The following is a 16,462-nucleotide window of genomic DNA, read 5'->3' as shown; positions in this document are numbered from 1 at the left end:
CGTTACAGTTTGCGTATTGTTTGTGAAAGTCAACTTCGTTTCTCCATTTCCAACCGTTTTGAATTACATTAAGCAATTGCTGAAAAGACTACCATTCTTTAAAAAGTATACCAATATAATGAACTTAATACATTTTAAGCAGTAAATATTGAAGAACTTTCAGTTTAAGGCAAAAGATTAGTTCCACAAAAACGAAATATAAATGCTTTATTATCACACGAATAACAAAGGGAGTGTTTATATATCAAAATTATCTCAAATAATATTTCGCTTGCATCACAAACACATTTCCCAACCTATCTTTTTATATTCCCAACTACTTTTTATTTCACATATATCACATCAAAAAAAATGTTACAGTAATTATTCCAAATAATATTTCAAATAATACAGTATCCAAACAAACTAAAAGTCATTACGTGAATGGTTTATCTTTATGGGTTTGGTTGACTGGTGCCCATGAAATGCGCATTAAGAGGGATTTTATGTGTGCATTATTTTGGTTGACAAGTGAGTTTGAGGAAATATCTACATGGCAATAAGAATGTGTTTTAAGTTAAATATAACTTAGATTGACCAAATGTTTGGGTTGTCAATTGGGTTATATGAGCCAAATTTTAGTAAGCTTGAACTCAACTAATGAAAAGGTAAAGTATTAGGGCTTTTTATGTCCCATTTGGATTGTTATTTTTTGAAATTTTAACAGAAAAGTAGACTATATTGATTTGATGCATATAATATAAAAATGTATTCACGAAAAAAGGTAAAAAAAAAATTTCTTTGAAAAGCTACAATCCAAACAAGGTTTCGAGCTCACATTACAATACTCATGCTCGGCTCACATATACATTGGGACTTTGAGCTTAATTTGAGCTTGGTCCAAATTTACCATCAATATATAATAACTATGTGTTTAATATTTATATTTTGTTGTGAAAAAATTATAACATTATTATTATTAAATTAAACACATTATTATTTATATATACATGATATATGTAATTATATAACTTAATTTCACAAGTTGGCTTCAATCGAGCTAACTCTTAATTAAATCGGGTATCATATTTAGGCTAAATTTTTCTTGGCTTACTTATATAAAAAGTATTGATTCCAAAATTTTCGGTCCAAATGGGCAAATTCATTCATTTAAATACCGGTAATTATTATTATATATATGTTTTTGTAACGATAACATTTGTATAATCTAATTCATCATATTTTAAGAGGAGGAGTTTAAAGAGAACGTATAAAGGACTAACAGGTTTATGGATTCGACTAGATTAAAAAAATGTTCTGACACTTGTTTTGAATTTTTTCATTATAGAAGGGGTTTAAACCCTCCTGACCAATAGGTGGCACGGAGTCAAAACTCGGTAGTTAAATACTTGTTAATGAAGTATTATTAGTCGCTTCTTATTTACTCTCTCTGTCATATTTTGATGGTCATAGTTTTTTTTCACATAATTTAAGAAAAAGTAGTTAACTTTGTTGAGAAAATAAATTTAGATTGTTATTTTTCTAAAACACCCTTACATTAAATAAAGTACAACTTTATATTAATCATTCATGGAAACTTGAATTAATGGTTTATGGGAATTTGAATTGATGATCAAGAAAGAATCAATCATCGTTTTATATTAAATGGGATAGGTTATATTCAATAATAATTTATATTAAATAAGGTAGTTTATATTTAAAAAATTTTTAAAAAATTATATTCTTTAATTGAGAAGTAAATTATAATTTGAGACAAATGAAAAAGAAAAACAGGACTGAGGGAATAATTATTACAAAATAAATGGACTATCAAAATGTACTAGCAGTCTAGCACTACAAATCTCTCTGTCTTTGGATAAATAAATGGATTGATACGTAGTACTATTTTGGTGGGCGGTGGAATGGGGAAGTAATTAATACTGTCCTGTGTCCAAGAAAAGAAGCCTCCCGAGCGGGCCGCAGGCATTGACACTTGTGCCTACTGCTCAAATGAAATGCGAGTGAAAGAGGAACAGTGGTGGAATGCACATTGAATGCAGCAAAAGGGATAAGAAAGTCTATTCACGGCTGGAGGAGTGTCCGTAGCCAAGAAAAAGCATCCTAAGGGAAAAGTAGAATTTGTTAGAGAGAGAGAAGGGTGAAGAAAAGGAAAAGAAAAGCAGCCTACTAATTAGTGAGTGAGATTTTCCCTTTGATTCTTCTTCTTCTTTAATTTCGTCCTCTCTCCTCTCTTCTGTTGAAGCCTAATTTAATTAGAGAGTCTCGAGTGTCGAGTCCTGTCCTGTCCTGTCGTCCTCCTTTCCCTTTCCCTTTCCCTTGGGGGAGTTTTGTTTTGTTTTTGGGCCTTTGACCTCTCTCCCTTCAATTCTCTCCGTCTCCTCTCTAGACTCCTCGTTCCCTCGCTCTACTCTACTGGCCGTTAGAAAAGAAAAAAAAAAAAAAGGAAGAAAAGAAGGAAGGGAAAAACACACAAAATCACATTCACACGCACAAATACACGCACAGACCCAAGAATCCTAACCAAAAACATTCTCTTAAATTCCAGAGTTAGATGTAGCGAATTTATGTGAATGTAAGCAGTTACAAATAGTAGTATGAGCAGCACTAGACTGGGCGGCATTTCGCACTACCACCACCGGTTATGAATCCCACTGCTGCTGACCCAGCACCTCCGCCTCCTCCTCCGCCGCAGCCTCCGCGTTCCTCCTTCAGCTGTGACCGCCACCCTCAGGAACAATTTACCGGTTTCTGCCCCTCCTGCCTCTGCGAGCGCCTCACCACTCTCGACCAATCCTCTTCCAATCCTTCTTCCTCTTCTCGCCGCCCTTCCACCTCCTCTTCCTCCGCTGCCGCCGCCCTTAAATCCCTCTTCTCCTCCTCTTCCTCCAAGCCCTCCGCCTCCTTTACCACCACCACTACTAACCCCCCGCCACAGCCCCCTCCTAAACCCTCCAAACCAGCCTCATTTTTCCCGGAGCTCCGCCGCACCAAGTCCTTCTCCGCCTCCAAGCACGAGGGCCTAGGCTTGAGCTTCTCCGGCGCTTTCGAGCCTCAACGCAAGTCCTGCGATGTTCGTGTCCGCAACACGCTTTGGTCCCTTTTCACTCTCGACAACGAGTCTAAAGTCACCACCTCCGCCAAACCCTCTACCTCTTCCTCTTCTTTAAATCCTCAACATTCCATCCTCACCAAAGATACCCATGATGATTTTGTGAACAAACCCGTTTTTGAGTCCAAAGAAGAAGGAGAAGGAGAGGAGGAGCCTCAAAACGACGAAAGTGAATGCAGTTACGATAGCAGCAGCAGCTGCAACAACAACAACAACAATAACAACAACATCGGGTCTGATGAAATCACCCCTGTAGCTGCAATTCAGGAAGCTCCTGTTGTGGAAGAAAGAGGAGACATCAATTTGGAGATCGTGGAAGAAGAAGACGAAGAGGTGGTGGATTTTAGTACCATAAAGCCCATGAAAGATCATATAGATCTCGATTCTCAGGCGAAGAAGCCTTCTGGAGGAGGCGGAGTGAGAGAAATTGCGGGGAGTTTCTGGTCAGCTGCCTCAGTTTTCAGTAAGAAATGGCATAACTGGAGGCGCAAGCAGAAGATGAAGAAGCGAAGCAACGGCGAGTTATCGGCTACATTGCCTGTGGAGAAGCCCATTTCCAGGCAGTACAGAGAGACTCAGTCCGAGATTGCGGATTATGGGTTTGGGCGGCGTTCTTGTGATACTGATCCTCGGTTCTCTCTTGACGCCGGGAGGATTAGCTTTGATGATCCCAGGTACTCGTTCGACGAGCCTCGGGCTTCTTGGGACGGGTACTTGATTGGGAGGAGTTTTCCGAGGATGCCACCCATGCTGTCCGTCGTGGAAGATGCCCCAGCTGTTCACGTTTCGAGGTCTGATTCTCAGATTCCGGTGGAGGAGCCCAATGTCCTTGGGATGAATTGCCCCGTTAATGACGATGAGGCTGTGCCGGGAGGGTCTGCTCAGACTAGGGAGTATTATTCGGATTCTTCTTCCAGGAGGAGGAAGAGCCTGGATAGGTCTAGTTCTATTAGGAAGACTGCGGCTGATGTGGTGGCGGAGATCGATGAGATGAAGGGGGCTTCTAATGCTACGGTATTGCCTGCTAATCTGGACTGTATGAATGGGACAAAGGTTATAGTTGCCGAAAGGGATTCCAAGGATGCAAACTCAAGTTCTTTGAGGGATGACTACTCTGAGACTTTTGAATTACGTAGTCTGAGAGATAATGCTTCGGTGGTTGGGAATGGAGAAGGAAAGGGGCCAAAGAAATCAAGGAGATGGAGTTGGAAAATATGGGGTTTTATACACCGGAGAAATGGTGGAAACAAGGATGAGGATGATGACAGGGATAGTAAAGCAAATGGGGTGGAAAGGTCATATTCAGAGTCTTGGCAGGAGTTAAGGCGGGAGGGTAATGGTGAAGTGAAAGATGGGATCAATAGAAAGGTGTTTCGGAGTAACAGTAGTGTGAGCTGGAGGAATTCAAGTTATATTGGGGGATCATTTGGAAGTGTGAGGAGATTGGGGATGGAGATGAATGGAAATGGCAAGAAGAGGAGAGACGACTTCATCTTGGATAGGAATAGGAGTGCCAGATATTCGCCGAACAATGTGGATCATGGCCTCCTGCGCTTTTACTTGACGCCCCTGAGAAGCAGCAGCCGCAGAGGTGCTCCGGCAAAGAACAGGCAAAATGGCTCTCATACAATTGCAAGAAGTGTACTTCGGCTATACTGAGACTAAGGTCCTGAAGTTGTTTCTTTGGTTCCTTGTTCTTGTTTTGTCGTCTGATCTCTACTTATGTTGTCCATCATTTTTGGCTTTATTACTGCATTATAAATTATCTTGGTCATGCTAAATCTAACAGTCTGGCGTCCAGAATACTTTACCAGTGAGCATTCTATCCTGATACTGTCTTTAGAAATTCCTTATCATGAATGTTACCCTTAACGTCCATACTTCGTCATGCTTGTTCTGGTCCCAAGTGGTCACCTTTCACTGTTATCTGTACGGTTGCTGATTGGTCAACCCCATCGGGCATTTTTTTGTTAGGAAGTAATCATTCTGTGTGAATTTTAAACCACTTATAGGGTGTTGTAGCGTCACAATATTGGAACAAATTATATCAGTCATCCCTTGTTGATGTGGAATTCGTAAAAATATGGTGATCAGCAGAGAATTTTCATAGCTCATGGTGGTCCATTTTCTAATTTCCAAGTTGTTCTTTGCTTAATTTAAATCTTTGTGCTTTGCATATTACCAAGAAGACACAATGAATCAATGTGCGTATTCCAAGTTGGGTGATGTTAATGTGCTGAAGGCATCAATTGATAAACAAGAACTGGTCAAGGAAAACATAAAGGGAACTTGTGAATAAAGACCAAGAACACCGGTCCAAGTTCAACCTTCAATAACCACTTTAGAGACAAACTCGGCCCTTCACGTAAGTGAAGGTCTTCTTTTGCATAGACGGGTCTCCAAATCTAGAGTGAGCTTGAGGAACAGCTCGTTTTGGGAATAACTTTTCTAAAAGGTCCTTGAATAATTTGCACTTCAATATCCTGTACTCTACTTGTTTTGGCAAACTACTGAAGCCGGTTTCTGGGTCCATGCAACTTGGACAAGGTTAATTAATTTAATCTAAATCCTTATGCTGTGTTTCTGTAGTATGTGGATCTTAGAACTGTCTGTTGCGTTTTTCATCATTGCAATTTGTTTCTAAGGCAAATTAATATTTGTTTCTTACTCCATTCAAAACAATAAATAGTGGACATCAACCCAAAATATAAAATCTTTTTATGTATCGTGTCAAGGCAGTTAACTTCTTGTCAATGGACATGGATCATGATGAATGTGTGTTTTGGACTTTATTTAATGCCGTGATAAATTCTCACACACACACTCTCTCTCTTAACGTATGTTTGATTTTTCCCAATATGTTACAGGAAGGCTGGTTTAACCTTGTCCTGCGTTTAAGGGAAGTCGGTGCATTCTTCTTGATAGCAAAGTTGCGGGCGGACATGAAGTTGGGCATGCTTAAAGGCTGAAGATCGTCACTCCAGTCTTCCCTGTATCTGTGGTAAGAGGGTGTCTCAAGGTGAATGAAGGTGGTGAATAGCTATGAGGAACAGAGCATATGAGGAACTCGGAAGGCAAAACTGGTTGAAAAGAGACTACTTAGTTGAATCAGGCATGTAGGCGGATCAGAGGGAGAGGGGGTCCACAAGGCATCTCTTCTTCGCTTGATTTCTGTTATCCTTCGACATGTTTGTCTAATTATTTTTGGGGTTGGGCGGGGTATATGCGTTTTAGTTGCAATTACAAGTTGATGAGGGGATATATTGGAGGATTTGTTGAAAAATGTGATATACAAGTATTTTAGCGCTGATTCCTCTTTCTTTTTTATTTTTTTTTGGTTTCTTTGGGATGTAAATATCCACCTTAATGTTGCATATTCTCTGCTTACTTTGATCTCTTTAGCAAAGGCATTCCTTAATTGCACCAATAGTGGAGTTCTATACGAGAATTTTGGAGTTGGAGAGTTATACGGTAAAGGACTCGTGATGCGCTATGCATAAAAACTCGTTTCCATGTTTGGTGAAAATTTCAGAAAAGCAAAGCTGTAAATTTATTTATGCTTTATGGCTCTATTGTGATGAGGGGATGCTACTATTCCAGGACTGTAATTTCACTTCCTGCATGAGCAACTGTTTCCCGGAATTTTTTTTTGCTTCATGTGTATGCCGAGGGTTTGCTAGTCTCTTTATAATTCTTGAGATGGGAAGTGATATTTGTACTCTCAAACTAATTTTTCTCACGCCTTGCTATCGTGCCATGGAGTGAGTGGATTAGAGTGTAGCAAGTTAAAATAGTGGTGTGAATATCACACTTCCCTTTGAGATTACACCTCACTATTAATTTTTAATCAAGATATCCTTTGAAGGCAAGTTGATCATAAAGTGCTATAAAGATGCGAGCATTATTTAGACAGGATAGAGTATTATTTGAAATAATTATTATAGTATTGTATAATATATATTTTATGATGTGATACATGTGAGTTGAGCTTAAAAAGATGATTAAAATTATCAAAAAAATATTGAAAAAAACAAGTATCATCTCAAATAATAATAATATTTGTATCCAAACACTCCCCTAGTAACACACCCCATGCATAAAAATTCCTCCCATAGAAAGGTTAACAAAAAGTGAAGATGTGTCTAAAATGGGACATGAATACATGACGATATTTTAGCTTCACAAACACCTTTCAGATGAAAATGTTATGTTAATCAAAATAGTAGGCAGCTAAGAGGGATGTTTTGAGTATTATCATTCTCCATCTACATTAACGGGAAATGCCTTATACATCTGTAACACTTTTATGGCCCATTTTCTCCCTCTCTCAGAGCAAGGATTTAGCTGGTTCTTGCATTACATTTAAGTACTACAATCGAGTAGTAAGCAATAGTTCTGTACTGGTAAAAGTTGTCTTTGATAGGCCTTTCCCGGAATAGAAAGACGACGGTGGAGTCCATCCATCCCACCAATTGTAAGGGAAAGCTACAAGCTTTTGACCGAAAAGAAGATAAAAAAAAAAAAAAAGGGGTGCTAGTCAAAAATAAGAATCAGATCAATGAAAAAAGGAGGAACAAAAATCAAAGCCAGCAATTATCACTTGCCTAAAATCAACCGAGAATTTTGTTCCTGCTTAGCGCAAAATCAGAGGGAGCAAAAGTAATGAGCAAAGAGTATCGTCTTACGATTGAGATCATGATCATGTTCTTCTGTCGAGAAAAGCTCTCGCGATCAGAGTGTAAACTCGCCATTAAAAGTCAAAAAAAGTGGCAATTGAAAACATCCCAACATGATCCGTGATGGCGGTGGGGGGTGCTGCATAAGGCATACTTCTGCTAAAGAAAAGGAAAAGAGGAGAGAGATGGGAGGAAAAGAAAGAAAAGTCGCAAAAGAAACGAGATAAGAAAAAGAAAAAGAAAAAGAGAGAGGCTCGTTATCCGATGGAATGTCTAGTTCCTCTCCTTCTGCTGCTGTCTTCTTCGGTCTGGTGGCTACTGCTCTCTTTTTTTCACTCTAAGGTCCTTTCCGCATTGAATTTGATGGCAACGTATTTTTTCCGGACGCGGGCCAGCAACTAAATAAATAAATCATTCGCCATTTTAATGTTCTGTTCTCAACATTTCACACACTCTCCTTCGGCCGGCCTATTGGCTTCTTCTTCTTGGTTCGAGAGATCTTTTCTTTTCAACTGCTGCTATTATTGCAAATTCAGGATGACCCATGCTGTTGTTCCTAGTACTGCATTTCGCCATCGTCTCAGGCTCACACTCGTTTGTGAATTACACTACCATATCATATATAGCTCACAGCCATTTTCATTTTCTTTTTCCTTCTTATTTTGTACCATGAATAACTTTGGAAACAACCTCAACCCATCCCCAAACCAACAACATTAAACGAAACACTCTTCTGTTCTGTTCTTTTTATCTTTATCAGTTTTCTTTTAATCAATCAAACCACAGCCCCAACCCAACCCCCGACCACCCTTTCTCTTCCTTTGGGTCTCTCTCTTCTACCCCTCTTATCAAAATACTTCTCCTCCCGAGTTAAGTCGATGACCCTTTTTTCCCCTTTTCTTTTGAATTTACAAACGTCAACGCTTGTGCATTCCTAGCTAAGCGGAAGGGGATTTCACTCCTCAGAAAGAAATGTCAATCTTGATCAGAAACAGTGCAATAACACACGCTACGTATGTTTTTAACCATAAGTGCAGGGCTTGTACTCTCGATCAATAATAGTTTACATAAAAATTTTAAAATCCTTTTGGATGCTCCGCTTGATTACTAGAGCTCTGACAAGAGTTGGAACACGCAAGACCAGTAACAAAACGAGGAATGTAGGATTTCTAATGCTTAAATAGAGTTATATTCATACCGTTTATCAGACTATTTTGCCTAATTTTCGTTTTGTAAAAACTCTAAACCTTTCAAGCAGGATAGAGAAAAGGAAAAGATTGAGCAAAGGTGCTCATTAGATTCCTTTCTGTCTTGCTTATTGTGGATAAGATTGATGAGCAAAATTTTTTTTTCTTCCCCTATAGATGAATAACTTTAGTATCGAGGTTATTTTCTCAACTTTGGGCTATTTTACGGCCGGCAATAAAGTTGGACGGTACTGTTTCACAGGTCATGGTAAGGATTCCAGTTTCGGTTTCATGGGGCTCTCGATAGCCATTTTACCGATTCCGGGGGCTCATTATCCATCTAAACTCCCGGTTATGATTTATTATGATCATTGAAGGCCTAGTTAGTTATACAAACTTTAAAAAACTCATCCATTGTCTCCTCCTTTTGACAGTCGAGGGAATTAGTTGATCTCATCTTTGATTCAAGGACATAATGGGAGCAAATCTAGTAGGACTTTCAAGTCTTTTTTCAACTTTGCAACTGCAGGACGTTCCTGCGGAAGAATCATATGATCAACTACTACTGCACTCGTGACAATCGATCCTCATGTAAAAGCCAACTCTATGCCAAAACTAGCAACTAGTCAAGTTGGCCTATGTATGGAAATTAAATTGGGGAGTTTAGGTGCTGATATCTGTCAAACCCATGGAAAATTCTACTGATCGCCTGGATATAAAGGGAGCCCAAAAAGTTGGGTTGCAACATCAGGTTGTTGCGCAGCCAACTGCTCCATGAATATACATACGTCCACTCTTTAGTAACTTCAGAAGGCTAAAAGTGGAGTGGCTACGAAGGGTGACGCAGGAATCGAGCTTTCACGTTTTTGCAACCGCCGATAGGAGCGTTGCCTTCAGATTTTCGCTGAAATCCCAGGTAATTAGAGTCTTCCACCTCATCCTCATCAGTGTCGACTTGGCTGAAAGTCGACCGCGTCTGCAGGCTCATCCGTCGAGGAATGAAAACGTTCAAATAATAACTAATAATTGCTCTTCGTGATTTCGAGGGAAAGCACTTCAAAGCATGCTTCAAGAAGTCCTTTCCAGTTGAGTTTAATTTTGTTTTAGCAAGTAATTCAAAATCACGCTGTTCCTCTGATGTCCATGATTTTGAAACTGCTTCCCCGGCCTCGTCAAGCTTCCAGCTGAAAAATGCCGGACCAGCATCACATAGCAGGAGTAGCCTTTCCTCGAGAATATGGCGTCGAACACACTCGACCGAAGCAGGGGACAAACAAGAGCAAGATTCAGGTCTCCCTTTACCAGCAACTCGAGTAGTGATTTTCATTTCTCTGCCTTCAATTGGCCAAATTCGGGTACCCAACCACCTTGAGCTATCAGAATCACAATCTTCATCACAGCAAGGGCCAGTCCAATTTGGAACCTCAGCCTGGAATCGAGGCCCAACAGGGACAACCATTTTTTGAAGATTGTCGCCAATGAAGTTCAACAACCTAATTGATCGCCGAGTTGGCTGAAGATGTTTTTGATTGCGATCATCAAAAGCGCCTAATTTTGAGCGCTGACCAATGTCATCCATATTCAGAGGAGGAACTTCAAGGAATGTCAGGTTCCCAGGACTTGCTGGGTTTGAACAATTCACTGATTCATCAGAATCGACTAAAGAAAACACATCCTTCCAAAAGGGACTGCAGTTTATAGGTTCACACATTAAGGAAGATTCTGAATATATCTGCTTCTCCAGAAAATCATCCTCAAAGGTCAATAAACTGTTTGAACTATTTGACTCCAAGAGAACTTTTGGGTCAAAACTTTCAGCAGATTCAACTGAACTCAAGAAGCATGAAGCGGAAGATGCATGCGAGACCTGCCCTCTGCTCAGTTTTGTCCAACATTGTTGGTTAGATAACTCTGAACCATAACCAGGAAGAGCTTTTAACAACTGCTGCAGTTTCCGCTTTCTCTGCAAATGAGTAGATAGGTGCTAAATTCCATCGGTGAAATCAAATAAAGAAACTACCCTAAAAGAGAGGAATATGTACTGAAAATTATGAAAGAAGAAACTTCACTTGTGAAGGATCTTAATCATGCACAAGCAAATTATAAAATGGAATGTCATAGAATCTATGCCTGGATAAAGTTTTCTACTGCTTTGGGAATGGGAAATACATTCATGTTGCTATTTAAAAGTTTATCATCCTTGGCAAATTTCAGAATAGGTAGCTTATTGGAACTCTTGAACAAGCTACATGTACAAAGTAAAAATCATTAAAATTAGTCCATGCTTTAAGGCAGAAAAGGAAGTTAAAAAGACATTATCTCATAAATCAGAAGTATCATCTCATATATAAAATATTAATAATCTCCTCCTGCACCCCTAACCCCGCTGGGCGGCCCCCGGGGGGGAGCCAAAAAACAAAACTTAAATTACAACAGTAACTGATCCATTTTAAGGATCAATGCAAGAAACAACTTGGAAATTTGACTTATGTCCAATAGCTCATGAAATAAATTTAAAAAGGATGCCTTAAAATAGCAAACCCTTCTACTTTAGAAGCTCTGCTAGATAGATTGAAGGGGATTCCTGTTATAATAGCAGGAACCTAGGCCAGCTTTGCACTTTCAGTGAAGGCGTTTAATAGCTAGACTTCAAAGGTTGTGTGGCAGCTACATATTTCATAGCCATCTCAATAAATGAATCCTTTATACAGTGCACTGAGACCACAGCAGTGTAAATTGGGGCATTCTCCATCTCACAAGTCAGAAGATGAAGGGATAAACCAATATAATTTTGAGCAAAATCTAAAATAGATGTTAAAAAAAGCCAAGTTGGCATTACAGTCATGAATGCAGGTACCACCTAAGGCCTATGCCAAAATGACAAGGGCAGACTACAAATTCCCAAATTTGGGAAAAAAACACAATGCTTTGTCAGTAAGTGTGACCATCTTACAGCAATCTCTGCTGTATTAAGGGATGAAGGTTATCTCATATAAAAAGTACCATCACACACCAACCACAGCCCCACTCCCCCCCCCCCCCCCCAACACACCAACACCAAAAAAAAATTAAAACCAAATTTCTGACACGTGAAAAGGCATTAGTTTATAATCAACACACTAATGCAAAAGTTTTCTTCAAACCACATTCTCCCAACAACTAAAAAGTCTTGCAGCGATTGCATAACACTTACCAATAGCATCCTGTACTGTAAATATGGATAGAGAATTTCATGTGAAGTTGCATTAACAAAGCAGCTTATAATGGCAGTAAGACACCCCCAAGATTTTGTGAAATCAAATCGTGAAACAAAATGTAAACACCTTAAGACAGAACTAATGATTCTAAAAACTATTGAAGACTCTACAAAGTATATTTCTATTGTTTGGACCAGGTATCGGAAAACTTTTGCCTTTATGCAAACAAAAACATGTGAAGTCAATCAGCGAAAAAGAAAAAAAGGTTAAAACCTGACAATCTTAAATTGGAGAAAGCAATAGAAATAGAAAAGCACCTTCAAGAAACCATTAACATTGTGTTTGTTTGCAAGGAAAAGTGTGGAAAAGTTAGTTACTTCCTTCATGCATGTTTGGTTGACATGAAAGTTGAAAAATTTTCTTTCATTTTCCTTCACTTTCCTACATTTTGTGTCCTGCAAAATTTGTAGGATTTTGAAGTAAAAAGGTTGGTTAGATACAAAAATTATAATAACTGCCAATAACTGTCACTAACTTCCCATCTTCCCTCAAACTTTTTCTTGACAACCAAGCGTAAACTGGAAAACAATTTTCATTTTCTTTTACTTCACTTTCCCACCTCTATTCAAACAGATATTCTTCATAAGGGAGGGACAAAAAGAATTAACCTGACACTTTTTAAGAGAAATTTTATTTTGTTCTTGTATAACACAAAAAACCCTGTTCAATATATAGTTTATTACTAAACCAATATATTGTTGCTTGCATGAAGAGAAAATTGCACCTAAATTTTATTAATGAAACCGTGCCAAAAGATTCATTTTTCAGGCTATAACTTTAGCATTTTCTGATATCAATCCTCGTAGGCACAGGCAAAAATAACTTTTGCTGATGGCTCCATGTGCAACAAATCCTTCGACACGCAATCAGTTACAGCAACAAGAGAGTATAGAGAGGAATTAACACAAGTACCTATACTGGTAGCAATATGATAAAAGCATTTACAGTACTTTGTTCCTTAACAAAAGAGTTAGGCTATGAGAAACTTAGAAGAATGGGCTAAAGATCGTTAACGACCCGAGAGACCAAAAGGAATAATAAGAGTGGATGAAGGGTCCAGTTAGAAGTGCCAAAGTCATCTTATAAAATGACGGCTCGTCTTTCTCTTTACAGAATTAGGTTCCCCTGTGGCCCCTTCGCCATTGGCAAACCATCATCGTTTGGGTTAGAGACACGGTTATGAAAAAAGATTTCGGAGGAACAGTTATGTGAAGAAAAAAGTTGTCAACCAACTTTCCAATTGTACAAAACCGCACAAACAAAAAGGTATCAAGGAAATATTCTTGAAAAAGTAGCAGAGTTCAAATCTCACCCGAGGAAATTCCATATCAGCCATAGCCATAGCCTTGCGCACTCTAATAGTCTGATTCCACAAGGGTCGAATTTTGCTCTGTGAATATTCTGAATTACAAGGATCCAGAGCCAGTCCTTTCAGCTGAGCTACCAATTCTGCATCCGAGTATTGTCCGAAAACTGAGCTTTCTTTCATAACCTTGCCAGCTTCCCGTAAAGAATCTTCACTGTTGCTGTTTCTTCCCTCCCTCCTGGCCGACAATTTTCCAGTCATCTTAGTCTCGTCGACCAAGACGTTGTCGGACTTGTATACTCTCTCCTAAATCCAACCCTGAAATTATAGAAAAAAATATACCCAGCATTGTCATAGCCCAGCAGTGTTTTGGGTTCACCTCGTATACAACAGATCTCAACCTAGGAAGGAAACATATCCCAGAAAATACATAATTACTGTAATGCAGTTCAGCCCATTAAATATTCGATTTGAGTGAACGTTAAGCTCATGTTTTCCCAGTTAAAAAGGAAAAAAGGCTTTCCCAGTAAAGTGAAGTTAAGGAGTTGCAATGTTTTATTCTTCACAGCACCCAATCTCTCCACTGCACAAAAAATCATAAAAACAAAAACAATAAAAACAAATTATAAAATCAATTAAAACAAAACCGCATTTAGCTATTTAACCCAAGGGAAAAAAATGCTAATAAACAAGAACCACAGCCCAAAAAAAATAATAATAATAATAAAGCAAAGAAAAAAAAAAAAAAAAAAAGCCCCCCACACACACAGAGAGACGGAATAAACTATCAGGTTGGATTAATGAAACCCTAACCCTAACGTCGGAAAACAATGGTCACCCGACAAATGCAATTACACAGAGACTAAAGAGCCCTATTTTTCTAATAATTGAAGCTACCAAGAACAATTAATAAATCTATATTTATACATGCATATAACCGCGTAATCTTCTATACTTCAACGTGTGGGTGTTTGGGTATATTTATGATGCAGGGAGAAAAATTGACGATGGGATCTAGTAAAGAATACGGGGCTACTGCAGACACAGTAATTGAAGTTATGTTTTGGTTGATTAGAGCTACACAAGTATACTCTATCATCTACTTGTATGCTTTATTGTAGTACATCTTAATTATGCATCATATACATATATATATATCTAAATAAAGAAATAAACTATGGAGTATACAAGTTTGGGATATCAATGGTGGCCTCGCTGGATTTGCAGCGAGGCACCGAGCGGGCGTGTGTGGAGGGCACGGGAAATAATAAAACAAAAGAGAAAAAGAAAAGGTCGGACCTCAGGCGGATTAATTGCGACTTTTCTTACGGCACTGTCCTCCTTGTTAGTGGCCCTCTTGTTAGGCGCTCGAATTCCATCCAACCAGGTAATGCTTGATCGGATAAGTTAAAAAGTGAAAATCATATATAAATACTCCAATACGTATTAGCTTGATCCCTTTTACGCCTCTCATCATATGTATAAAATAGTTAATTACAATTAGTAAACTTCATTTTTCAATTTATTCTTTAATTTTTTTTAATCTCATTTTATCCCCTATCGGATAAAATTAGTCCTCTATCATTCTAATTTTTTCTCTCTTTTGTATTTATTTTCTTTTCCCTTCATTTCTCCTTTATTTTCTCTGTCTCTTTCTTTTTTGTTTACTTCTTCCTCTTTCTTATAAGGAATTTCATCTCCATGATTGAAACTAAAAAACATAGGTTACAGAGATTTGTGTTTTTCTCAAATGATTACAAAAATATTCAAACCCCTTCCCTGAAATACCATTTTTTGACCGTGCAATTCTTCTACTTTTTCCCCTTCCTATTCCAATTTTTCATTTTATTATCAAGAGAAGATCACAAGATGAATCTATAACTTGATTAACGATCATTGATTGTAATTTACAACATATGACATAATATAAAAATCAAAATTAGCTTTTAATGCCTTTCAAACCTTCATCCCAAAAATTTAATTACAAACTTCAGATAAAATTTTCTGTTCCAAAAAACCTAATTACAAACTTTAGATAAATTTTTCTGTTAAAATGAAGTTTTTTGTTTAGAGGGATGAAAGAGAGAAGAAAGAACAAAGAGAAAAAGAAATAAATGAAGGGAAAAGGGGGACAAAAGATAAATAAAAAGTCAAAATAATGAAAGAATAATTTTATCCTATAGGAACACAAGTGATAGAATTTAAAGATTATGAGGTAAAGTGAGAAATGGAATATAGTTTAAGGAATTAATTATAATTAATCCTATATAAAACCATAACTTTCGCTTCTTACATATTGATTTTGTACCTTTTATACTCCTCACACGTGATATGAAATGATGATCTCTCACAATTGAACTTATTTGGCAGATAAATTTTTTACCAAGTTTATTTGTTACAAGCTTTTTAAAAACTTTAACTACAGTAACTTCAAAAAACTTCTCAAAGTTTTTAAATTATACACTTCAAAATATTCAAAAAAAAATACACTTCAAATATTTTTTTAAAAACTTCTACAGTAAGTTATAGTAAAATTTTAGATAAACACCTAAAAAACTCACTTAACAAATGGGCCGAAAAGTGCATATGTCTTGCAAACTTTAAGGGCAAAATAAAAAAATCGCAAGGGAAAAAGGAAAAATTTTATATCGCATTTCTTTCTTCTTCGTTCTATCTTTTTAGCCAAGAATGTAACTGTAGCCATGACAGCCTAATATATGACACCTAATATATTACCATATGATCACGGTTAGACAGATAACTATAGATATATATTAGGGTTAATCGCACTTTATCCCCTTTAAGTATAGGTCATTTCTCACTTTACCCCACAATGTTTGTTTTTTCTCAGTTTACTCCCTCCGTCAGCAATTGCACGTTAAAAACTTCAAGATGCCGAAATTGCCATTGGGTAGTTAATAGGGCTC

General features: G+C 37.9%; 2 protein-coding genes across 2 annotated transcripts; one reads left to right on the top strand and one right to left on the bottom strand.

The window, feature by feature from the left end:
• Nucleotides 1-2,281: 2,281 nt before the first annotated feature.
• On the top strand, nt 2,282-6,536 carry LOC113775145 (protein OCTOPUS-like). The gene is made up of 2 exons (XM_027319904.1): nt 2,282-4,775; nt 5,977-6,536. The coding sequence occupies exon 1, from the start codon at nt 2,642-2,644 to the stop codon at nt 4,766-4,768; it is 2,127 nt and encodes a 708-aa protein (XP_027175705.1). The 5' UTR covers nt 2,282-2,641; the 3' UTR covers nt 4,769-4,775; nt 5,977-6,536.
• A 2,869-nt stretch (nt 6,537-9,405) lies between these two features.
• Nucleotides 9,406-14,868, bottom strand: LOC113775507. Its single transcript, XM_027320414.1, has 3 exons — nt 14,835-14,868; nt 13,542-13,853; nt 9,406-10,935 (listed from the first exon to the last, which is right to left on the bottom strand). Exons 2-3 carry the CDS (start codon nt 13,794-13,796, stop codon nt 9,802-9,804), a joined length of 1,389 nt encoding a protein of 462 aa, XP_027176215.1. The 5' UTR covers nt 13,797-13,853; nt 14,835-14,868; the 3' UTR covers nt 9,406-9,801.
• Nucleotides 14,869-16,462: the final 1,594 nt, after the last annotated feature.

This window comes from Coffea eugenioides, chromosome 6 (genome assembly GCF_003713205.1).
Source record: "Coffea eugenioides isolate CCC68of chromosome 6, Ceug_1.0, whole genome shotgun sequence".
NCBI classification, from domain to species: domain Eukaryota; kingdom Viridiplantae; phylum Streptophyta; class Magnoliopsida; order Gentianales; family Rubiaceae; genus Coffea; species Coffea eugenioides.
Note: the sequence above shows the minus strand (reverse complement) of the source record. Positions and strands in the feature narration are given on the sequence as shown.